This window comes from Procambarus clarkii, chromosome 43 (assembly GCF_040958095.1).
Source record: "Procambarus clarkii isolate CNS0578487 chromosome 43, FALCON_Pclarkii_2.0, whole genome shotgun sequence".
In the NCBI taxonomy this organism is placed as follows: Eukaryota; Metazoa; Arthropoda; class Malacostraca; order Decapoda; family Cambaridae; genus Procambarus; species Procambarus clarkii.
In genome coordinates this window covers 27,393,067-27,419,178 of record NC_091192.1, presented here as the reverse complement: position 1 = coordinate 27,419,178, position 26,112 = coordinate 27,393,067, and the positions used below count along the sequence as shown (strand labels likewise).

At 44.3% G+C, this 26,112-nt stretch overlaps 3 protein-coding genes across 3 annotated transcripts in view; 1 reads left to right on the top strand and 2 right to left on the bottom strand.

Annotated features, from left to right (window-relative positions):
* Positions 1-277, bottom strand: part of LOC138349899 (uncharacterized) — a 1,741-nt gene extending 1,464 nt beyond the window's left edge. Inside the window, exon 1 of the mRNA XM_069299890.1 lies at positions 1-277. This exon is cut by the window's left edge and continues 455 nt beyond it. Within this exon, the coding sequence (XP_069155991.1) occupies positions 1-277 (277 nt within the window).
* Positions 278-339: 62 nt separating this feature from the next.
* On the top strand, positions 340-12,222 carry LOC138349898 (uncharacterized protein MCAP_0864-like). Its single transcript, XM_069299889.1, has 4 exons — positions 340-375; positions 3,154-4,445; positions 7,236-7,597; positions 11,906-12,222. Exons 1-4 carry the CDS (start codon positions 340-342, stop codon positions 12,220-12,222), a joined length of 2,007 nt encoding a protein of 668 aa, XP_069155990.1.
* A 538-nt stretch (positions 12,223-12,760) lies between these two features.
* LOC123752319 (uncharacterized) lies at positions 12,761-20,912 on the bottom strand. Its single transcript, XM_069299888.1, has 2 exons — positions 20,869-20,912; positions 12,761-13,472 (listed from the first exon to the last, which is right to left on the bottom strand). Exons 1-2 carry the CDS (start codon positions 20,910-20,912, stop codon positions 12,761-12,763), a joined length of 756 nt encoding a protein of 251 aa, XP_069155989.1.
* Positions 20,913-26,112: the final 5,200 nt, after the last annotated feature.

Here is a 26,112-nt window from a genome sequence, read left to right as displayed (position 1 = left end):
GTTGGATACTTGTTCTGTTGGATACTTGTTCTGTTGGATATTTGTTCTGTTGGATATTTGTTCTGTTGGATATTTGTTCTGTTGGATACTTGTTCTGTTGGATACTTGTTCTGTTGGATACTTGTTCTGTTGGATACTTGTTCTGTTGGATATTTGTTCTGTTGGATATTTGTTCTGTTGGATACTTGTTCTGTTGGATATTTGTTCTGTTGGACACTTGTTCTGTTAGTATGTTGAGTCCTGGGGACCCCCCATCACTACTATTGAGTCCTGGCATAGGACGGAGTGTAGCAATAGCGACCAACCATTTGGACCATTGGGAATCGAACGCCGACCAGCATGAAGCGAGGTTGGGGGCTGTACCGACCAGTCCGAGTGCGTATGGACAGGACCGCACCGGGATCACCTATCACACAGGGCCAGATGATTGTCTTACTCGCCTGGGGATTACAGGCAGGCAGAGCCCATCAGACCAAAAGGGGGATAATTTACCTCTCTTAAATTGCTTCTGTGATGTCCATCAAGATGGGCCTGGCCCCGGGCGGGCATCTGCAGGGCCAATAAGATCAAGGCCGTGTGTGATCTTATCTCTTGCTGGCCAGGCCTCGGAGGGCTTGGTAGCTTAGCATATAATTGTATTTTTCTGGAGCGCGCGAGGGTGGTGTGTCTGTGTGTGTGTGTGTATTAAATACTCCTCTACAAGTATTTGTGCATGCTAGATCGAGCTTTAGCTCTTGAACTCCATATTTCTAGCCGCCGGTTGTCTAATGCAATGGCTATATATATGGCCTGGTTTCTCTATTATATCTATATTCGGAATTATGAATGGAGTTCGGTTTTACAACCTGCTCGTTTAGTTCATTCATTTTTCCGCCTATTGTTACTTTAATGAAAACTGTCTAACACCTCTACTGGTATTCCTTGCAAACATTTTATCTTTTTCCACTGTCAATTTTCTAGGTATTTTACATGTCTGTGTCATATCTCCCCGTTCCCTCTTTTTTTAGCGACGTCAGGTCTAGTTCTTTCTTTCTTCATTCCCTATTCCTTCGTAGTTCTGGAACGAGCCTCATTCCAAACTCTAAAAACATTCACGAATTTTCTTATATATATATATATATATATATATATATATATATATATATATATATATATATATATATATATATATATATATATATATATATAACTGAAAACTCACACCCCAGAAGTGACTCGAACCCATACTGCCAGGAGCAACGCAACTGGTATGTACAGGGACGCCTTAATCCGCTTGACCATCACGACCGGACAAAAGGAAGTGATAGCCGAAGCTATTTGAACCACTTCCCCGCCGGCACTCGGATGGTAATCTTGGGCATAGCATTTTATCAAATCACCTCATTCTTTGGGGCACACGTGAGGAACACAAATGCAAACAAGCCTGAATGGTCCCCAGGACTATATACAACTGAAAACTCACACCCCAGAAGTGACTCGAACCCATATTGCCAGGAGCAACGCAACTGGTATGTACAACGCAACTGGTTTGTCCGGTCGTGATGGTCAAGCAGATTAAGGCGTCCCTGTACATACCAGTTGCGTTGCTCCTGGCAGTATGGGTTCGAGTCACTTCTGGGGTGTGAGTTTTCAGTTGTATATAGTCCTGGGGACCATTCAGGCTTGTTTGCATTTGTGTTCCTCACGTGTGCCCCAAAGAATGAGGTGATTTGATAAAATGCTATGCCCAAGATTACCATCCGAGTGCCGGCGGGGAAGTGGTTCAAATAGCTTCGGCTATCACTTCCTTTTGTCCGGTCGAGATGGTCAAGCGGATTAAGACGTCCCTGTACATACCAGTTGCGTTGCTCCTGGCAGTATGGGTTCGAGTCACTTCTGGGGTGTGAGTTTTCAGTTGTATATAGTCCTGGGGACCATTCAGGCTTGTTTGCATATATATATATATATATATATATATATATATATATATATATATATATATATATATATATATATATATATATATATATATATATATATTGATAGCAGTCTTTCTTGTAAACATATATTATTTAATATGACCGAAAAAGTAAGATTAATAATTCTAACACGAATTTTCTCAATATTTCTTATGTTTCTTTTCACTGTCGATGGTAATTGAAAAATCAATTCTCTAAAATTCATTTTTATTTCTAGTCTGACGCGACACTTCTACGCGTTTCGTAATAACTTATTACATTTTCAAAGACTTTAGTTTACACACACACAACTATAACCTGCAAACACTAAACAGAGTTCTTCTATGCTATAATTTTAAACAGTTTTCATCTTATATACTTGCATTTGGGTGAGGTGATATGTTACAACAGTTTTGGATGAGGTGAAAACACAAAAAAGAACACGAAACAATGTGTATAATATTGGGTAAGTTTAAAGGGAAGAATGGATGTAACTGCAAAGGGCCTATTGGCCCATATTTCTTGATGCTTCTATATTGGTGCGGAGTCTTGAAGTGGGTAGAATATAGTTGTGCATTTAATGCACAACTACACGCTCCACCCATGCGACTGGCGTTGCTGGAGCATGCACAACATGGCGTCTACAACTTACGAACTAAAACCCACATGAAACCTCTAGATACTCTGCTATCAGAGAGTAATACTTAAGACCGTAATTATAACTAAACTTATATGCCTATAACACTGCTAAGGTGTAAATAAGAAATTAAGTACAATCAATAAACAGGAATAATTACAGGGTGAATCAGTGACGCTAGGATGATACACTGTAGCATTACTGGAACATCCCAATTGTGGTCATCCCCCCATGAGACGCCACGGTCACCCCCCCAGGAATGAACATGCAATAGCATTAGCAAAATATTAAATACAGGCACACTACATCATGCTACATTTAAATCAAACATATAAATGAACATATCCACAAGGGCCGTGACGAGGATTCGAACCTGCGTCCGAGTGCATCCCAGACACTGCCTTAATCGACTGAGCTACGACATGGTCAAAAGTTCAAACATATATATACTGGAACACAACTGGATACAATGTTTTATTTAAATAACTGAGGAACGAAATAATGGACATACATATTTGTCATGATAAATGTTAGAGTCAAGTATATGGATTCGTAACATTATCCAGTCTCACCAAACAGTTATCCAGCCTCACCAAACTGTTATCCAGCCTCACCAAACAGTTATCCAGCCTCACCAAACAGTTATCCAGCCTCACCAAACAGTTATCCAGCCTCACCAAACAGTTATCCAGCCACACCAAACTGTTATCCAGCCTCACCAAACTGTTATCCAGCCTCACCAAACTGTTATCCAGCCTCACCAAACAGTTATCCAGCCTCACCAAACAGTTATCCAGCCACACCAAACTGTTATCCAGCCTCACCAAACTGTTATCCAGCCTCACCAAACTGTTATCCAGCCTCACCAAACAGTTATCCAGCCTCACCAAACAGTTATCCAGCCTCACCAAACAGTTATCCAGCCTCACCAAACAGTTATCCAGCCTCACCAAACAGTTATCCAGCCACACCAAACTGTTATCCAGCCTCACCAAACTGTTATCCAGCCTCACCAAACAGTTATCCAGCCTCACCAAACTGTTATCCAGCCTCACCAAACAGTTATCCAGCCTCACCAAACAGTTATCCAGCCTCACCAAACAGTTATCCATCCTCACCAAACAGTTATCCAGCCTCACCAAACAGTTATCCAGCCTCACCAAACAGTTATCCATCCTCACCAAACAGTTATCCAGCCTCACCAAACTGTTATCCAGCCACACCAAACTGTTATCCAGCCTCACCAAACTGTTATCCAGTCTCACCAAACAGTTATCCAGCCTCACCAAACAGTTATCCAGCCACACCAAACTGTTATCCAGCCTCACCAAACTGTTATCCAGCCTCACCAAACTGTTATCCAGCCTCACCAAACAGTTATCCAGCCTCACCAAACTGTTATCCAGCCTCACCAAACAGTTATCCAGCCTCACCAAACAGTTATCCAGCCTCACCAAACAGTTATCCAGCCTCACCAAACAGTTATCCAGCCTCACCAAACAGTTATCCAGCCTCACCAAACAGTTATCCAGCCTCACCAAACAGTTATCCAGCCTCACCAAACAGTTATCCAGCCTCACCAAACAGTTATCCAGCCTCACCAAACTGTTATCCAGCCTCACCAAACAGTTATCCAGCCTCACCAAACAGTTATCCAGCCTCACCAAACAGTTATCCAGCCTCACCAAACAGTTATCCAGCCTCACCAAACAGTTATCCAGCCTCACCAAACAGTTATCCAGCCTCACCAAACAGTTATCCAGCCTCACCAAACAGTTATCCAGCCTCACCAAACAGTTATCCAGCCTCACCAAACTGTTATCCAGCCTCACCAAACTGTTATCCAGCCTCACCAAACTGTTATCTCAGCAGTACAACATCCAACATTCATCTCTCTTAAAAACAAATTACATTTTAATTTCATTTCGCTTCCTGTCAATATATTTGTTTTAATCTAACACACAAACATATGAGCTTAGTAAAGCCTGCACGAGACGAGGATACATTCACGCTAAAGCACATCTTTAGCGCCTCTCAACTGTCAATCAACACCAGTTGATTGATAGTTGAGAGGCTGGACCAAAGAGCCAGAACTCTACCTCCGCAAGCACAACTAGGTGAGTACATCTCCCGTTTTGGTGTATTCATACTGAGTGTATCATTTAGGCCTTTAGACCTATGTTGAGGTCTAAATTATACTTGCTGGTTGGTCAGTATAAGGTATCGTGGTGGTCTTAATAACCCTCTAGAGGTTAATTGGTCTTAAGTCCAACACCAGACTATGGAGGAATGTGAGAGCCGTGTCTCATCCTCTTTCTCAAATCAGTCTCAGTAATATATATATATTGGTCTATCAGTAATCACCTTGTTGTGTCAGTGTTATATCACATATATATAACATAACTGATGCATTATCTAAGTCAGTCTTGGGTACAAGTCTCGTATATCATCATCAAGTGTTCCAGTACCCGGGTAGTATTAACAGAGCATTCCATTCATCTGGGTTCTAGGAGACTCGAAACGCGGACCCCCCAAGCGTGAGAGGCAGAGGATCTTATCGACTGAGCTATTGAGTCGTCTTAATAAGGAAAGATTTTATTGTATTTACAGAGTTCAGGATATCTCAACCTAGGGAGACGATAGTCAGTCAATATGGGACATTTACAATGTAATGTAGAATGGACACCTGGTGTATTAGCAACTTTCACAAAGTTGACACTTGGTGTATTAGCAACTTTCACAAAGTTGACACATGGTGTATTCGACTTTTGAGTTTTGAGAACACTGCCAGATACGTCTATATCCCAGGTGTATTCTGGGATATAGACGTATAAGATATATAACAACACCTTGACAAGTTCTTGCTCAAGCAGTGCCATATATAAATGCCTCCTCACGGTGTTAGGTGTACTGTTAGTGTTGCGTGTAGTGTTGGGTGTAGTCCTGCGTGAAGTGTTGGGTGTAGTGTTGCGTGAAGTGTTGCGTGTAGTGTTGCGTGTAGTGTTGGGTGTAGTGTTGCGTGTAGTGTTGGGTGTAGTGTTGGGTGTAGTGTGTGACTGACCAAGCTTCGTACGTAAAAATATTTACTTATGATTAGCTAAGCTACAAAGTGGCGCCGTGTGAGGCCTGGAGGCGTGAAGCCTCCTTGCAAGACAGACCAACGTTGCAAATATAAATACGTGCACTTATCAGCGTCTCTACGTCTCTCTAACCCCATATAGCCAGTGGCCAGGAGTCTTCAAACATCTACACAACTTCTTACGAAACCTGTACATCTTTCCTGAATCACGAAGGATTTCTTTACAGTTATTTAGCAGGTTACGACTTCTAAAACAATTTCACAACCCAAGGTTATTACTGTTAAAAAAAACTCGTAGAGCTTGGAAACTCACAACCATACACAAAGGTGCCATGATTGACTTGAGATGTACAGGTTTCGAAAAGTGGTTGTGTAAATGCTTGATGAATCCTTAATTCATAACACATTTACTCGCTGTATAGTCTACCCAGTTATGTGTCTTCGTTAGCTGCACCTGCAGTGCTCGTCTGCCCCTGAGGAGCCGTGATGAATAGGCCACATTGCCATCCTCACAAGACTCATCAGTGATGGGGTGTAGCTCCCACACGACACCTCCACCCTGCGTCTCCAGACTCACCCTCCCCCCCCCTCCCTCCCCACACACACACACACACACACACACACACACACACACACACACACACACACACACACACACACCGCCTTGAGTGTGTGTGGGAGGAGTCCCTCGGTGGTGTGTAATATCCGTCATCCCCCACAGCGGTGTTCCTCCCGCTCCACTGACCCCGAGGCTCAGCCAGCACTGAGAGAGGGAGAGAGAGAGAGAGAGAGAGAGAGAGAGAGAGAGAGAGAGAGAGAGAGAGAGGGAGAGAACTCGCTCCTCAACCTTCATTACTCCACCAACCACCCATCCACTTGGGAATGTATATTGAACTAATACATTGATGCAGAGTGTCAGAGGCAATATGCTCCCACCGGTGTGTGTGTGTGTGGTGTAGTCTAGAGGGGGGTTTGATGTGCTGCAGAGGTTTGTGCTCCTGTGATTACACGAACTCTGATATATATATTGAATATATATACTTCACTGTGGTGATTGTACGCTAACAAACCGACTCAAAACCACAACTACCACTCCACTACGCTCGTCAACAATCGCTGCTACGGACAAGGAAAACAATCTCACACTCATTCAAATCAAATCTTTGAAAATAGTTTGATTAAAATCTTCGTAATTTTACTTAAAATTAAAGCCTCGTAATATTGAAGTTTTAAGTGTAACTATGATAGGTAGCTGACTAGAGACAAAGTTATTGTAAATGCTGCAGGAATACCCGTGTTTCTAGGTCCCAGAATAGAGTAGATATATAGAGCAGTGGCCAGCACTCTGGACAACAGAGCAGTAGACAACAGTCAGGTCAATAGAGCAGTATACAACAGACTGAACAACAGAGCAGTAGACACCAGCACAGTGGGAAACAGTGAGAGCTTAGAGCGCCTGGCGAAGCAATTGAGTCGTTTAAGAGCTCATGGCGAACCGATAGACTCAATATAGAGCCCCTGACGTGACTTCAGATCAAGAATAGTTAGAGATCATATAAAGACACGGCGCCAAATGGTTCAGGCGTGCCAAGCGCCACATAGAGCAGCCACCGGTAACAACTCCAATTCGTCAGCAGTTCGATACGCCTCCCACAGCCGCGGGTCCATCACTCACCCCTCACAAGACGGAGAGCTTAGCGAGGATTGGAGGAGGTCTCGCTATGTTAGCCTCCACTACGATACAACGGGGAGCTACCACCAATCACGACCCTTGGCAAGCTCCACCAATCACGACCCTGGCAAGATCCACCAATCACGACCCTGGCAAGCTCCACCAATCACGACCCTGGCAAGCTCCACCAATCACGACCCTGGCAATCTTCACCAATCACGACCCCGACAAGATCCACCAATCACGACCCTTGGCAAGATGGTCTAAATACCGTATAAAGACATCTCAGACATTAATAAAATACGAGAAAAGTGAAGACATTTCAGATCGTCTGGGACCACTATCAAGTCGAAGCTGAGAAAGACATGAGAAGGAAGGAAGGAAGGAAGGAAGGAAGGAAGGAAGGAAGAAAGAAAGAAAGAAAGAAAGAAAGAAAGAAAGAAAGAAAGAAAGAAAGAAAGAAAGAAAGAAAGAAAGAAAGAAAGGTAGGAAGGAAGCCATTATTCCTTAATGCCATATACTGGCTTCAATCCCCTCTATTTCTGAGCTTTGGCTTGTTAAGCAGTTCAGGACGTCATAAGGAGTCCAGGACTTGATAAGGAGTCCAGGACTTGATAAGGAGTCCAGGACTTGATAAGGAGTCCAGGACTAGATAAGGAATCCAGGACTTGATTAGGAGTCCAGGACTTGATAAGGAGTCCAGGACTTGATAAGGAGTCCAGGACTTGATAATTAGTTCAGGACTTGATAAGGAGTCCAGGACTTGATAAAGAGTCCAGGACTTGATAATTAGTTCAGGACTTGATAAGGAGTCCAGGACTTGATAAGGAGTCCAGGACTTGATAAGGAGTCCAGGACTTGATAAGGAGTCCAGGACTTAAATGAAACGTATTCACAATCATCTCACTCATGTGTTATGGGTTACTTGACTTCAGTCGTATTACTGTAACTTATAAGTCTCTGTAGAGGAATACAAGCATATGAAGCCAATTTGGAACCGTGAAACTATAAGAATACAAGAAAATGAAGCCAAATTTGAGATGATGAACCAATTTGTTGTCAATATTTTCTTACTGCCAATAACATAAATCACTAATCTGCATCTCCCATTAATAATGAAGATGTTACCTATAACTTTGTGATATTAAGATGAATAACAATATTGAATTCATTTTGGATCAAATCAGAAACAAAAGAGTATTATTTCAGCAATATTATTTAGATTCAGAGTCTAGGTTTAGTATATATATTTGATGATAAATTAATCAGGTTCAGCTAGAAGACGGTAGCTACCAGCTGGGGGGAGCAGATGGTGCTGAAGGGCTACACCAGGCAGCAGGTGGTGCTGTTGGATTCTACGAAAAAGATGGTTTTACCAGGCTACCAGCAGCAGGCTGGTAGAAGGACAGCAGGCTATCCTTCAGGGGCTACATAAACCCAGGTAGTCCTAAAGACATACACAAATAACGTTATCCTACAGGACTATACACAAACACTGGGGTCCTACAGGACTATACACAAACACTGTGGTCCTACAGGACTATACACAAACACTGTGGTCCTACAGGACTATACACAAACACTGTGGTCCTACAGGACTATACACAAACACTGGGGTCCTACAGGACTATACACAAACACTGTGGTCCTACAGGACTATACACAAACACTGTGGTCCTACAGGACTATACACAAACACTGGGGTCCTACAGGACTATACACAAACACTGTGGTCCTACAGGACTATACACAAACACTGGGGTCCTACAGGACTATACACAAACACTGGGGTCCTACAGGACTATACACAAACACTGTGGTCCTACAGGACTATACACAAACCAGGTGTACGGGCTACCCAACACACACACAAACTATACTAACCAAGCATAGTATTCAACACCATAAATGCTGGAGACTGTATTACCGAGTAGTGCAATCGTGTAGTGTAGTATATATTTACGTCCTGGTTTCCGGACGGGTGCATGGCAATATAGGAATTCCTATAGCGAACGGCATTTACACAATAAACATTTGCATAAAAATTATCCACCATGTCACGGTTTGTGTTCCCGGTGGGGACCCTCGATGTAAGTGTCGCTTTCAGTAGTTTTTCTAATATCCTGCAAACCTATTTTTTTATTTTGTTTGGGGGGGGGGGGGAATGAAATATATTTTAGGAGGGAAATAAATGTAATGATTATGCAATGTTAATGGGGATATTTTTTTTACAGTAGCCGAGGTATTGTATAGACAGACATTCGATAGGTCAATGTCGTTTATATATTTTGGCTTTGTTGGAATAGATTATGTTGTTTTAGGTTTAGCAAAGTTCTCCCTGTTGAATTGACATTTGCCAAATTTATTTCACTGCAACAGAAAACGAGATTTTCTGTGTCTTAATAGCAAAATGACGAACGAAGCAATTATCCCTAGAGTTAATGCCTTGATTGCCAATTAATCAACCAAACTTTAATTACATCTGAACAGTTACGATCCAGTTTTTTTCGGGGGAGAGGGGGGGAGGGGGAGGAAATGGCGGAAGTTATTAAAAACGAGATCTGTCAACCTCTTGAGTGTTGTTTTATATATATATATATATATATATATATATATATATATATTTGTATATATATATATATATATATATATATATATATATATATATATATATATTATTAAATATGACCGAAAAATTAAGATTAATAATTCTAACACGGATTTTCTCAATATTTCTTATATTTATTTTCACTGTTGATGGTAACTGAAAAATCAATTCTCCAAAATTTATTTTTATTTCTAGTCTGACACGACACTTGAAAGCGTTTCGTAATAACTTATTACATTTTTAAAGACTTTAGTTTACACACACACAACTATAACTAAACACAGTCTAAACAGCTTCGATTTTATACCTGCATTTGGGTGAGGTGATATGTTACAACAGTTTTGGATGAGGTGAAAACAAACTTTCAACATAAGACAGAACACGAAACAATGGGTATAATATTTTGTAAGTTAAAGGGAAGAATGGAAGTAACTGCAAAGGGCCTAATGGCCCATATTTCTTGATGCTTCTATAATGGTGCGGAGTCTTGAAGTGGGTTGAATATAGTTGTGCATTAATTGGCTGTTGATTGCTGGTGTCGACTTCTTAATGTGTAGTGCCTCGCAGATATCAAGCCGCCTGTTATCGCTGTATCTATCGATTATTTCCGTGTTTTTTGTTAAGACTTCTCTGGTGATGGTTTGGTTGTGGGAAGATATTATATGTTCCTTAATGGAGCCCTGTTGCTTATGCATCGTTAATCGCCTGGAAAGAGATGTTGTTGGCTTGCCTATATACTGAATTCTTTGAAGCTTACAGTCCCCCAGTGGGCATGTGAAGGCATAGACAACGTTGGTTTCCTTCAAGGCGTTCTGTTTAGTGTTTGGGGAGTTTTTCATGAGTAGGCTGGCCGTTTTTTTTTTTTTTTTTTTTATTGTAGTAAATTGTCAATTGTATTTACTGTTTTTTGTCTGTAGGGATAACGTTCCTATCAACAATATCTTTCAGGACCCTTTCCTCCGTTTTATGAGCCGTCGAAAAGAAGTTCCTGTAAAATAGTCTAATAGGGGGTACAGGTGTTGTGTTAGTTGTCTCTTCAGAGGTTGCATGGCGTTTCACCTTTCTTTTTATGACGACTTCAACGTAACCGTTAGAGAAGCCGTTGTTGACTAGGACCTGCCTTACCCTACAGAGTTCTTTGTCGACTTGCTTCCATTCTGAGCTGTGGCTGAGAGCACGGTCGACGTAAGTGTTGACAACACTCCTCTTGCACCTATCTGAGCAGTCACTATTGGCATTGAGGCACATTCCTATGTTTGTTTCCTTAGTGTAGACTGCAGTGTGGAAGCCTCCGTTCCTTTCCGTGACTGTTACATCTAGAAAGGGCAGCTTCCCATCCTTCTCCATCTCGTAAATAAAACTTAACACAGAATTCTGCTCGAATGCCTCCGTCAGCTGCTGTAGACGTCTGACATCAGGTACCTGCATAAAAATGTCGTCAACATGCCTGCAGTATATGGCGGGTTTCAAGCCCATGTCAACTAATACCTAGTTTATTCCATCCAGCGGTCGACCCCAAAGACGCATTCATCAATTGAACGCAATTCATGCTGTTTATTCAAAATAAGAATTCTCAAATATTAATTAATATTGTTATATACTAGAATATTGGGCATATTTAGGCACTGGTTAGGTTCTGTTGACGATTATTTGTATATGTAGTACGTGGGTGAAGCATTTACAACGTTGTGGTTCGAACAGGGGTCGTCAGCGAAGCACCCTTTCCGGAAGTGTTCGGACGTCATCAGTTGTGAATCGTGTGTATATTACTTTTCATTCATAAACAACGGGTTTGGCGGATGTATGGAATGGACATTGGCCTTTGTTTATAAGGCCGGGCTGTAAAATCATTTTGAGGCAATGGAGTGACACGAACCCGAGTTCCGGTTAATCCCAGACACTGGCCCTAACCGACTTCGCCATGATGGTACAATCATCACCCAACCCGGAGCTCTACTGAATTCACTGGCAGGTTCTGGAAGCCTCAATCTGGAGCCCAACCTGAGTTTTTACAGTCGCCCCGACCACACTGTGGCTCACGATAATGGTCCTTACAGTCGCCCCGACCACACTGTGGCTCACGATAATGGTCCTTACAGTCGCCCCGACCACACTGTGGCTCACGATAATGGTCCTTACAGTCGCCCCGACCACACTCTGGCTCACGATAATGGTCCTTACAGTCGCCCCGACCACACTGTGGCTCACGATAATGGTCCTTACAGTCGCCCCGACCACACTCTGGCTCACGATAATGGTCCGCCCCGACCACACTCTGGCTCACGATAACGGTGCTCACACCCTCACTCCCCTCCACTTGTGCTCCGGTCACAGCCCAAACACTTGGAGAATGTCATCAGTAGTTGGCATACGGGAAACTTCGAAATAAGTATACAGGCTTCCTGTCCTCCCCATCCTCTATGGGAAACAACAATGCGTTTGATTTGACTGTTCCTTTTGAATTCCCAGCACACACGAGGCCACCACAGCGCTGTAACAAGGTACACAATACAGCACACTGTATACTGATAGTACTCACAACAACAGTTTGGTCAAACAGTAACAATGTATACTGTGGGATCCCGCAAGATTCACGTTTTATGCTATTAATTTTGTAGAGACAAAAAAAAAAAAAAAAAAAAAAAAAAAAAAAAACTTAACCTTTCTTCGGCATAAGACACTTAAATGTATTATATCAGGCCTAAGAAATCGTATATCAGACTATATGTCCAGTTGTCCTAACATGCCACAATGGGCTCATTCAACACTACGCAACTGGAGCGTTTTGGGGTCCAACAATACATACCTGGTGCGCTTGACCAAGTCCTTACTCTAATGCTATCATTCCTAGGCGATGGGTTGAGAGCACACGTTCCAGGCTACGATCTGTGGCGTGGTCGCTGTGGCGTGGTCGCTGGGGCTGGGTCGCTGGGGCTGGGGCGCTGGGGCTGGGTCGCTGTGGCTGGGTCGCTGGGGCTGGGTCGCTGGGGCTGGGTCGCTGTGGCTGCGTCGCTGTGGCTGCGTCGCTGGGGCTGGGTCGCTGGGTCGCTGGGGCTGGGTCGCTGGGGCGCTGGGGCTGGGTCGCTGGGGCTGGGTCGCTGGGGCTGCGTCGCTGTGGCTGGGTCGCTGTGACGTGATCGCTGTGGCGTGGTCGCTGTGGCGTGGTCGCTGGGGCTGGGTCGCTGTGGCTGGGTCGCTGTGGCGTTATCGCTGTGGCGTGGTCGCTATGGCGTGGTCGCTGTGGCGTGGTCGCTGGGGCTGGGTCGCTGGGGCTGGGTCGCTGGGGCTGGGTCGCTGTGGCTGCGTCGCTGTGGCTGCGTCGCTGGGGCTGGGTCGCTATGGCTGGGTCGCTGGGGCTGGGTCGCTGTGGCTGCGTCGCTGGGGCTGGGTCGCTGGGGCTGGGTCGCTGTGGCGTGGTCGCTGTGGCTGGGTCGCTGTGGCTGGGTCGCTGTGACGTGATCGCTGTGGCGTGGTCGCACCGACGTGGTCGCTGTGGTGTGGTCGCTCCGACGTGGTCGCTGTGGTTGGGTCGCTCCTTGCTGTGAGCACCAAAGCTCACTCACGCGGCTCCAAACCATTAAAAAATAGATCCCTGGGGATACCACTCTACACCAACCCCCAGCCCGGGGGGGGGGGGGACACGAGACGCTGCTCAATGCACAGGAAGCTGTTTGGTGAACCACACTGCGATACTCTGAGTGCGTCGGTGTGGGTCAGAACCGTGGAGGTTTGGTGAGGCGTCAGGACACGAACATAACACAGGCTGTTCGAAAAGTTCCAATACTCTGTATATTGTTGGAACTTTTGTGGGCTCTCAAGTGAAAAATATATTCCAGATACATGGATGTTCATATTGCATACAATATTGCAAAGAGTACTGAATATGCTCTTACAGTGTTGCCAAGTTGGCAGGAGAGTGTGCAGTCACTCAGTGCAGTAAGAGCAAGGGTGTAGTCAGTGTCCTATACAGCAGAACTCACTCACATCACAAGAACCATTTCACGATGATTGAATGTTGCATCATGTATTTGTTAAACAATCCCAGTGAGTAAATATCAGCTTTTAACATTGTGTGTGTGAATATATATATATATATATATATATATATATAGATATATATATATATATATATATATATATATATATATATATATATATATATATATATATATATATATATATATATATATATCAACCCTGGCTAACACCTACATTAACCTCAGTGTTGCACAACCAGGTGGCGCTGCCACCCACAGGGAAGCAGCCAAATCCCGTAAGTATAGAGAACTGGATCACCACTACAATTTTGTCCCCATTGCTTCTGAGACGCTCGGCGCCTGGGGTAAAAGTGCTACCAGTTTTTTGAAGGAACTGGGTTCTAGGCTCATTGAAACAACAAGGGACCCGAGAGCTGCAAACTTTCTTTTCCAGCGCCTCAGTGTGGCGATACAGAGGGGAAATGCTCACTGCATCCAGGGTTCCTGCCCGCCATCTGAGGAGCTGGAGGAACTCGACAACCTATGACAACCATCTTTGTAACCCATATGTAACTCCTTTTTTGTAACAAAGTTCAAATAAAGTAAATATATATGTGTACATACAAAAGAATGGGGGTGGTAGGAGAAGATAATATTAGTGTTCAGTGAGAAACCACAAGATCTCCTCTGAATACTTTTTATTTTCTTCTCCGAGGCTATGGGTCCCCACATTGGCACCAGAGGTGGTACCCTCACTATATATATATATATATATATATATATATATATATATATATATATATATATATATATATATATATATATATATATATATATATATATTTATATAGATATATATATATAGATATATATATATATATATATATATATATATATATATATATATATATATATATATATATATATATGTATATATATTATCAATTTTTCATTTAGTTTTTTTAACTGTTCTTTTTATTTTTCAGTGACAGGAACATCAGATCATTTGGGAACGCATTGGACGAGGGAGTGGGAAATGATGGGGAGGACGAGGGGACGAGAGAGTATAAAAAAATTAGTTAGTAGTTAGTAACAGTTGAAAAGAAAAAGCAGAGCTCAACCCCCGCAAGAACAACTAAGTGTATACCTCTAGGTGAACACACACACACACACACACACACACACACACACACACACACACACATACACACACACACACACACACACACACACACACACACACACACACACACACACACACACACACACACACACATAGCATAAAGGTTAGCATACCGAAAGGGAAACTATGAGGGGATAAGAAAATTCCTAACAGATATAGCATGGGAAACAGAGCTCAGGGGAAAGACGGCCCAAGATATGATGGATTACATCACGCAGAAGTGCAAGGACGCAGCAAACAAGTTTGTCCCAGTCCAAAAGGAAAACAGAGAAATGAAGATGAGAAACCCATGGTTTAATCAAAGATGTAGGCTAGCTAAGCAGCAAAGTAAAAGGGCATGGAGAAACTATAGGAATAACAGGACACTGGAGAGCAGAGAAAGATACCAGAATGCCAGGAATGAATATGTCAGGATGAGAAGAGAGGCAGAAAGACAATACGAAAATGACATCGCAAGCAAGGCAAAGACTCAGCCTAAATTGTTGCATAGCCACATTAGGAGAAAAACAACAGTAAAGGAACAGGTTATGAGATTAAGGATATGGGCGGAAGGATTCACTACAAATGACAAGGAAGTGTGTGAGGAATTGAATAAGAAATTCCAGGAGGTCTTCACCTTAGAACAAGGAGAAATTCCAGAGGTAAGCGAGGGAATAGCTAACCAGGAACCACTGGAAGAGTTTGAGATTACCAGTGGGGAAGTAAGGAAGTGTTTACTAGAGTTGGACGTGACGAAGCCTATAGGCCCAGATGGAATCTCCCCTTGGGTTCTAAAGGAAGGAGCAAGAGAACTGAGCCTACCACTCTCCATAGTGTATAACAAATCACTGGCAACAGGGGAACTGCCAGATATTTGGAAAGCAGCTAACGTAGTCCCGATATACAAGAAAGGGGATAGACAGGAGGCACTGAACTACAGGCCAGTGTCCCTAACCTGCATACCATGCAAGCTGATGGAGAAGATTGTGCGAAAAAAACTAGTGGAGCATCTGGAGCGAAGGAACTTTGTAACACAGCATCAACATGGGTTCAGGGATGGCAGGTCCTGCCTCACAGGGTTACTTGAATTCTACGACCAGGCAACAAAAATAAGGCAAGAAAGAGAAGGGTGGGCAGACTGCATATTTTTGGATTGTCAGAAAGCCTTTGATACAGTGCCACACAAGAGGCTAGTGCGAAAGTTGGAGATGCAGGCTGGAGTGAGAGGGAAGGTACTCCGGTGGATAGAGGAATACCTAAGCAACAGGAGACAACGAGTCTGTGTGAGGGGTGAGGTCTCAGATTGGCGAGACGTCACAAGTGGAGTCCCGCAGGGGTCAGTCCTTGGACCTATACTGTTTCTGGTATATGTAAATGATCTCCCAGAGGGTATAGATTCGTTCCTCTCAATGTTTGCCGACGATGCAAAAATTATGAGGAGGATTGAAACAGAGGATGATAGTAGGAGGCTACAAGATGACCTGGATAGACTGAGTGAATGGTCCAACAAATGGCTGTTGAAGTTCAACCCGAGTAAATGCAAAGTAATGAAACTAGGCAGTGGAAACAGGAGGCCAGGCACAGGATACAGAATAGGAGATGAAGTACTTAATGAAACAGACAGAGAGAAAGATCTAGGAGTTGATATCACACCAAACCTGTCTCCTGAAGCCCACATAAAGAGAATAACGTCTGCGGCATATGCGAGGCTGGCTAACATCAGAACGGCGTTCAGGAACCTGTGTAAGGAATCATTCAGAATCTTGTACACCACATATGTAAGACCAATCCTGGAGTATGCGGCCCCAGCATGGAGCTCGTACCTTGTCAAGCACAAGACGAAGCTGGAAAAAGTCCAAAGGTATGCTACTAGACTAGTCCCAGAACTAAGAGGCATGAGCTATGAGGAAAGGCTGCGGGAAATGCACCTCACGACACTGGAAGACAGAAGAGTAAGGGGGGACATGATCACAACCTACAAAATCCTCAGGGGAATCGACCGGGTAAACAAGGATGAACTTTTCAACACTGGTGGGACGCGAACAAGGGGACACAGGTGGAAGCTGAGTACCCAAATGAGCCACAGAGACGTTAGAAAGAACTTTTTCAGTGTCAGAGTAGTTAGTAAATGGAATGCATTAGGAAGTGATGTGGTGGAGGCTGACTCCATACACAGTTTCAAGTGTAGATATGATAGAGCCCAATAGGCTCAGGAATCTGTACACCTGTTGATTGACGGTTGAGAGGCGGGACCAAAGAGCCAGAGCTCAACCCCCGCAAACACAAATAGGTGAGTACACAGAGTCGTCCCTTATATCCCACATTAAACCTCCCCCCCCTCGCCCCCCCCTCGCCTCCCCCTCGCCCCCCCCCCCTACACGTACACAACCCCCAAACACATTACACTCTAATTAAATCAACAGGTGAATGAAGACGTAATATTACACCCCCCCCCGCCCCGCCCCCCTCACCCCCCCCCCCGCCCCCCTCACCCCCCCCCCCGCCCCCCTCACCCCCCCCCCCCGCCCCCCTCACAATGGTTCCTCCCGCGACCAGTAATTGGCACTCAGAGGAAGGCTTGATTACCCGGCTTCTCACTCACTGTTGACTCATGCGCCCCTTAACTTCTCGCTAAGTCCCTCCCTTATTGTGACTCATGCTAAGTCCCCTGACTCATGAACCCCTTAAGTTCATGCTACGTCACTCCACTGTCTCCTCCTCCTCCTCCTCCTCCTCCTCCTCCTCCTCCTCCTCCACATCCAGCTTACTTACCAATGGTTCTACATTCCACGTGTTCTCAACCCTTCGCCTCCTACTCTACGTCTATATTCACTATTGTCTTAGTCCTTTCACCTTCCTCCATCATTGCCTCTCCCTCCTCTTCGTTTTTCCTTCCTCTTTTCGTCCTTCCTTACCATTCTCATTTTTCTTTTCCCCTTTCCTTCTCTCCTCATTAATTTCTCATCCTCTTTCCCTCCACCTCCTTCCTCTCTCTCTTCCTCATATGCTGCCGGTAAGGTTAAAAAGGGAAGGAAGCTAATTGTGAACTAAACTGGCTTCCTCGTGCGGCTTCTTGTTGAGTGGCTACAGCTCCCTTTTGTGGCGATTGGCTCGCTGAGTGTTTAATTGGCAGTGTACTTCCGCCTCGCCCGCCACGGAAGCCGTGTTGTTCATGAGTCACTTGACTCATCTCACCTAATTGTACTTGCCTAATTGTGCTTGCGGGGGTTGAGCTTTAGTTATTTGGTCCCGCCTCTCAACCGTCAGTCAACAGGTGTGCAGGTTCCTGAGCCTATTGGGCTCTATCATATCTACACTTGAAACTGTGTATGGAGTCAGCCTCCACCACATCACTGCCTCAGGCATTCCATTTGTCAACCACTCTGACACTGAAAAAGTTCTTTCTAATATCTCTGTGGCTCATTTGGGCACTCAGTTTCCACCTGTGTCCCCTAGGGCGTGTGCCCCTTGTGTTAAATAGCCTGTCTTTATCTACCCTATCAATTCCCTTGAGAATCTTGAATGTGGTGGTCATGTCCCCTCTTACTCTTCTGTCTTCCAGCGAAGTGAGGTTTAATTCCCCAACCCGTTCTCGCACTTTCGTATAGTCAATATTGACTTATTAAATACGTGCATATGTGACATACTTAACATACTAGTTTACCTTGAAAAGCTTCATAGAAAACACCGACCTTACCTAACCTTCTTAGTATGTTAAGATAAGCTTCTTATTGCTTCGTAATTACAATTATTTCTTAACCTATTATAGGTATAGGTTAAGTAATAATTGTAATTACGAAGCAATAAGATGCTTATCTTAACATACTAAGAAGGTTAGGTAAGGTCGGTGTTTTTTATGAAGCTTTTCAAGGTAAACTAAAATATTCACAATTAATTAGTATGTCACATATGCACTTATTTAATAAATCAATATTGACTGTAAGAAAGTGCGAGAACGGGTTGAATTCCCGTAGCCTCTCCTTGTAGCTCATACCTCTCAGCTCGGGTACTAGTCTGGTGGCAAACCTTTGAACCTTTTCCAGTTTGGTCTTATCCTTGACTAAATATGGACTCCGTGCTGGGGGCTGCATACTCCAAGATTGGCCTGACATATGTGGTATACAAAGTTCTGAATGATTCCTTACACAAGTTTCTGAATGCCGTTCGTATGTTGGCCAGCCTGGCATATGCCGCTGATGTTATCCTCTTGATATGGGCTGCAGGAGACAGGTCTGGCGTGATATCAACCCCCAAGCCTTTTTCTCTCGCTGATTCATGAAGAATATCATCTCCCAGATGATACCTAGTATCTGGCCTCATGCTCCCTACGCCTATCTTCATTACATTATATTTGTTTGGGTTAAACTCTAACAACCATTTGTTTGACCATTCCTTCAGCTTGTCCAGGTTTTCTTGAAGCTTCAAGCAGTCCTCCTCTGTCTTAATCCTTCTCATAATTTTGGCATCGTCCGCAAACATTGAGAGAAATGAATCTATTCCCTCCGGAAGATCATTTATATATATCAGAAACAAGATAGGACCGAGTACAGAGCCCTGTGGGACTCCACTGGTGACTTCACGCCAATCGGAGGTCTCACCCCTCACCGTAACTCTCTGCTTCTTATTGCTTAGGTACTCCCTTATCCACTGGAGCACCTTACCAGCTACACCTGCCTGTCTCTCCAGCTTATGTATCAGCCGGTGTGTGTGTGTGTGTGTGTGTGTGTGTGTGTGTGTGTGTGTGTGTGTGTGTTTCACCTAGTTTTCACCTAGTTGTGTTTGCGGGGGTTGAGGTTTGCTCTTTCGGCCTGCCTCTCAACTGTCAATCAACTGTTTACTAACAACTTTTTTTTTTCTCTCTCTCTCCACACCACACACACACACACACACACACACACACACACACACACACATACCAGGAAGCAGCCAGTGACAGCTGACTAACTCCCAGGTACCTATTTACTGCTAGGTAACAGGGGCATTCAGGATGAAAGAAACTTTGCCCATTTGTTTCTGCCTCGTGCGGGAATCGAACCCGCGCCACAGAATTACGAGTCCTGCGCGCTATCCACCAGGCTACGAGGTGTGTCGGTGTGTGTCGGGGTCGGGGTGAGTAGGTGGGGGTGGGGGGTGAGCGTGTGTGTGTGTGTGTGTGTGTGTGTGTGTGTGTGTGTGTGTGTGTGTGTGTGTGTGTGTGTGTGTGTGTGTGTGTGTGTGTGTGTGTGTGTGTGCGAGTAAGATAGGGGGTAATTACACTAGCAGCAACCACATATTAGGACCCACGCCTGGGTAGCCATCATGACTGGCTGGTCAAAGCCACGAGTATGGCCACGGTAAACCTTTCTCCCCCACTATCCCATCTCTCTTTCCTATCCCATCAACCCTCCCATCCCTCATGCTATCCCTCACGGCCATCCCATCAGCCCCACGCATGTCCCAAATCCCCTTGCATCTCCTCCTGTCAAAAATATACCGTTTATTATAGGGCCTCGTGTTAGTATATTGACTTAATGCCATAGTTTACTGTATTTTACACTGTATTTTGGTGACGCTGTATTTTAGTTTTTTAAACGCATACTTTATCAGGTGTTTGTGGTGTATTTCTGATCATTGAAATTCAGTCTTGTGTTCAGGCTTTCGGTGGCATTATTCTTTGATTCTGCCTTCATCTGTGTTTCTTGCTACTGCCTTCCCAGATTAGCTGCCTTTTCTTTCAGTGTTCTTATCTCTTCCTATCATTTTTTATCCTTCCTCTGCTCCACCTCTTGCTTCATTTTTTTTCGCATTGCCTCTCACTGGTTCATCCATGCTTTAGGTTTTATTTTGTTAATGGCCTTCATGTTCGCCGTTATTCATACGATGGTCTAATGGCATTAGCCTATTCTATGTGGTTGAGTTTGTTCCCCCCCCAGACAACTGTTTACCCTGAGTGGCTAGCATAAAACTCACCCCCACCCCCACCCACTTACCCCCACCCACCCCTACACACCCACCCCCACAAACTCCCCCCCCCCCACCCCCACACACACACTCACCCCACCCCCACACACACACTCACCCCCCACCCCCACCTACTCACCCCGACCCCGACACACACTCCCCCACCCCCTCACACACACTCCCCCACCCCTCACACACACTCCCCCCACCCCCACAAATTCATCCCCACCCCCACACACTCCCCCTCCCCCCACACACACACTCCCCCCACCCCTTACCCCCCACCCCCACCCCCACCCCCCACCACCCACACACACTCACCCCCACCCCCACACTCACCCCCACCCCCACCCACTCCCCCACCCACTAACCCCCACCCCACACACACTCCCCAGTTCCAGGTCGCTGGTCTCTTCAGCCTTCGCTCTTCCAACCAAACTACCTTTCTCTAGCATATGATAATGATAATGTTTTTTTAAGGAACGGTACATTCATACAAAATGGGTTACCAGCAGAATGTTGGTTGTCCTAGACGGAGCCAGTGTACACACTTATATACATATCAGTACATAAAGCCACTACTGCGCACAGCCTTGGTTGTTGCCGCCAAACACGACAAAGACATCAGCTACAGTATGGCTAAATATGGCTGCACTGATGTCATGAAATCGACGACTTTGTGAAATCGTCGAATGAAATCGAAATCCCTTCCCAATATGGTCGTGGTGGCTTGGTGCTTTCTCCTGGTAGTTCCCTTCGGTCACCCCTCCGGAAAATGACGAATGTGAAGAAAATTGCATAATTTTGATTTTGTAATATGAGAAGTATGTTAAAATATATGCTACAAGTTGTATATATAGTTGGAGGTTTGTTTCATCACATGTTATTAATTGATATTATCATTATTGATCACATGTTACGGATGGGTAATATTGATGCCACAAAAAGATATACAAAATGATGCCTAATGGGGCAAAACAAAGTCGTCTTATGGGGCAAAAAAAAAAGTAATTCTACGTAGATAAAAAAAAATTGGTAATTCAGATATAAAAAATAGTAATTCTTTAAAGGCAAAGAGAAATTCTTAATGCATGGGAAATTTAATACAAAGAAAATTTGAAAAAGAAATTCAACATATTTAAAATAAACTCAAAAAATCTCACTTTGGAGAAAACATGAAGACATTAATGATAACAGAACCCAAATGTTTCATTGTGTAAAAGAATCTTCGTGTTAAGAAATTACTTTGGAAGTTTCATCAAATTAATCGAAGACTGATATGTAAATGTAAATGCAGATATAAAAGTATTTGTAAATGTAAAAGTAAATAAAAAATTAAACATAATGTAAAAATAAATATATAAGTAAATGTAAATGAAGATTTAAATGTTACAGTAATGTAAATGTAAGAGTAAATGTAAATGTAACAGTAAATGTAAGTGTAAACGTGGCTATGATTGATATTGATATTGGAGTGAGAAAAGCACAAACCTGGATGCCAGAAGATGTATTCACGAAGGAGATAAACGCATCAATTCCAGAGATGAAATACGTGGAAGCTGCAGGCATTGAAATGATTCAATGGAACGGAGAAAAAGAAAATGGAACGGCTGTGGAAAGTCTGCTCCGAGGCTGCGAAAGAGATACTGTCCCACTTGATTGGAGAAAAGAAGAGACGTCATTATTACCTTCATATATGCACAAATAGAGAATATGTCGAGTGTAAAATCACTTGAGATGAGCAGTAGATGGGTGATGAATTAGTCAGTGCTGAATAATCTGCTGAGGACGTAGAAAATTCGTGTGGCAGGAATTTTATTAGTGTTATCCATTTTGGAGAACACGAGCTAAATAGAAAACTGCTAAATAGAAAACGGGCGGCCGGGCAAGGCATACTGTACTGAAACGAGAGGACATCAGAGATGTCCAAGCAGCATCCGGTCCCACCCTCTTCTACTGTCTCTACTACGGAACTCACAGTTCCTGCAACGGCACTGGAACCAATCGTATTGGCGTATGCCTTTCCATTGGAGACTTTCAGCGCCGTGGAGAGGGGGGACCTGCTGCCTGGGTAACAGCTTCTCCCCCGAATCAACCTACCCTGGCTTTGCGCCCTGGTGAGGCCACTCCAGACCGACAACCAGAGCGCAACTCCATAGTCTCCTGAGACTCCTGGATGCCTACTACTACTACTCTTGTCTTCCTCAGTACAGCTCTGATGACGACTCGAGAGAGTTGAAAGCGCCAAGCTGTTATCCTTTCACTGCTCACTTGACCAGAAATGAATCACGTTTCCAGAAAGAATCTGAGAGCGTTGACAGATAAGGTCAAGCCACAGTGGCAGCAGAAGTTGAGAATGGACTAAGTTAGGGAAGGAAAGTTCGCTGGTAAAATCGACGACCTGGTTAGTAGGAATATAAGACGAGATGTGAGTGGCAGACTGCACGAAGGAGTAGCTGACTACACGAAGGAGTGGCAGACTACACGAAGGAGTGGCACACTACACGAAGGAGTGGCAGACAACACAAAGGAGTGGCAGACTACGCGAAGGAGTGGCAGACTACACGAAGGAGTGGCAGACTACAGGAAGGAGTGGCAGACTACAGGAAGGAGTGGCAGACTACACGAAGGAGTGGCAGACCACACGAAGGAGTGGCAGACTACACGAAGGAGTGGCAGACTACAGGAAGGAGTGGCAGACCACACGAAGGAGTGGCAGACTACACGAAGAGTGGCAGACTACACGAAGGAGTGGCAGACCACACGAAGGAGTGGCAGACTACACGAAGGAGTGGCAGACTACAGGAAGGAGTGGCAGACTACAGGAAGGAGTGGCAGACCACACGAAGGAGTGGCAGACTACAGGAAGGAGTGGCAGACCACACGGAGTGGCAGACTACACGAAGGAGTGGCAGACCACACGGAGTGGCAGACTACACGAAGGAGTGGCAGACCACACGGAGTGGCAGACTACACGAAGGAGTGGCAGACCACACGGAGTGGCAGACTACACGAAGGAGTGGCAGACCACACGGAGTGGCAGACTACAGGAAGGAGTGTCAGAGCCTCACCTCTCGTCCGGAGACAAGAGTCCGGTGAGGCACGGACATGAACAAGACTGTGACCAGCGAGCAGGTATTGGGATGATGTGAAATGCACGAGTCAGTAAATAGTAACGAGAAAACTCTCAGGAAAGTGTTTAATACCCTTTAGAAAGTGTTTAATAGAGTAAGGTTGCGAGCAGAAGTAGGGATAGAGATCCAAGATGCTGTAAGACACAAATAGTGTGCTTTGCAAGTGGTAAAATTATGCTAAGCAACGCATGAAATGCTTGACGACTATGTAGCACTTGGAAGGGATCAGGATAAGGATCAGGGAAGGGACATGGTGGGGGGAAGAGGGGGGAAGGAATGGTGCCCAAGCACTTGCGGACGGTCGGGGATTGAACGCCGACAAGCATGTCGTTGTCGTAGCTTCTGCGGAGACGTACCGGTTCTCTTCATCCTGGAGTAAGAAATGACAGAGAAACTCGCATGCTTATCAAGAGGGTGATCTATATATATATATATATATATATATATATATATATATATATATATATATATATATATATATATATATATATATATATATATATTTATATATATATATATATATATATACATATATATATATATATAATAGTGAAGTTTAAATTGGTAGGATGACGACCTTTCACTCTCTTCCTCCTTCCCCCCCTCTCCTCGCCCCCCCCCCTTTTCACCGTAGGGAGGGAGGGGTGTGGGGTGGGGGGATGTCATGGACTCCCCCCCCCCCCCACCAATATCCCTCCTTCTCCGGGAAGTGACATATCTCTCACACACAAGAAGAAATGACTAGTTCTCCTCCCACACAAAGAGAGTGACGCCCCCTCCCCCTCTCACCCGTCCTTCTACTGCTTTACAACCAGGGAAGATGAAGGCACGAGAGAGAGAGAGAGAGAGAGAGAGAGAGAGAGAGAGAGAGAGAGAGAGAGAGAGAGAGCATGTCTCAACGAGGCGTCAATACCGTGTGTGTGTGTCACAGGGAGGAAGCAAAGGGCCTTAACAGTCGTGTTCCATCAACGTAAATTGTCCAGCAAACCTTGGACAAAACAGGACAGAATGTCGTTCGTCACAAACAAGGAGGGTGTCCCAGGTGCTTCAAAGCGGAGCCGTATTTTAAAAAACACTGTCCACTATACCCGAGGTTCACTGACACACACACACACACAGTGGCCCCCGTGTAACTTACACACGGAATGATTTAACTCAGTCATATATTTCTCAGACAATTTAGTGAAGTCAAGAGTAAGACAAATCTTACTTCTCAAAAGAAAAGAAAAAACATCAAGGATCCTAATGTTAATATTCTTAATGTTTCGTTATTAATCGTTAAAAAGTCTTAATGTTTCGTCAGGATTCGTTAAGATTACATGGAGTAACAATATTGTTTTTGGGTCACAGTGTAGTATTATTTAATAATTGCTAAAACCTTCAAAATATATAAAAAAAATTAAAAAATTATTATTGCTTTGTCAGAATTGTTAAAAATGCTAAGTTATATCAAGGTGATAATGCCACTCTAATAATACAAGTTAACAACATTCATTTATTTGAAATAATTCAATACAAAAGATTAAAATTGTTTTGTACGTAAATCTAAATTAATCAATGAAACAGGAGCGTGTGTCTGGTCCCCCATGGCTGTGGGAGAGTCCAGGAACGATACCATGATAACATATTGTTATGTGTTATCAATCTTAAGAGCATCTTCAATTGTTCAGGCCTGAGACCAGCGCTTCCGTCCTCCAACAGAGGGGCCAGAACCCCCTTACTCCCAACAGAGGGGCCAGTACCCCTTACTCCCAACAGAGGGGCCAGTACCCCTTACTCCCAACAGAGGGGCCAGTACCCCTTACTCCCAACAGAGGGGCCAGTACCCCTTACTCCCAACAGAGGGGCCAGTACCCCTTACTCCCAACAGAGGGGCCAGAACCCCCTTACTCCCAACAGAGGGGCCAGTACCCCTTACTCCCAACAGAGGGGCCAGTACCCCTTACTCCCAACAGAGGGGCCAGTA

What these genes read in the sequence shown, in the direction of transcription:
- LOC138349898 (XM_069299889.1), top strand. Translation starts at nt 340, where the DNA reads ATGAAGCGAGGTTGGGGGCTGTACCGACCAGTCCGA. An exon ending in GGCTGTACCGACCAGTCCGA is followed by an intron (nt 376 to 3,153) that starts GTGCGTATGGAC and finishes CTCACCAAACAG; the next exon opens with TTATCCAGCCTCACCAAACT. An exon ending in ACCAAACTGTTATCTCAGCA is followed by an intron (nt 4,446 to 7,235) that starts GTACAACATCCA and finishes CAAATGGTTCAG; the next exon opens with GCGTGCCAAGCGCCACATAG.
- LOC123752319 (XM_069299888.1), bottom strand. Translation starts at nt 20,912, where the DNA reads ATGAAGGCCATTAACAAAATAAAACCTAAAGCATGGATGAACCA. An exon ending in CCTAAAGCATGGATGAACCA is followed by an intron (nt 13,473 to 20,868) that starts GTGAGAGGCAAT and finishes TGGTGCTCACAG; the next exon opens with CAAGGAGCGACCCAACCACA.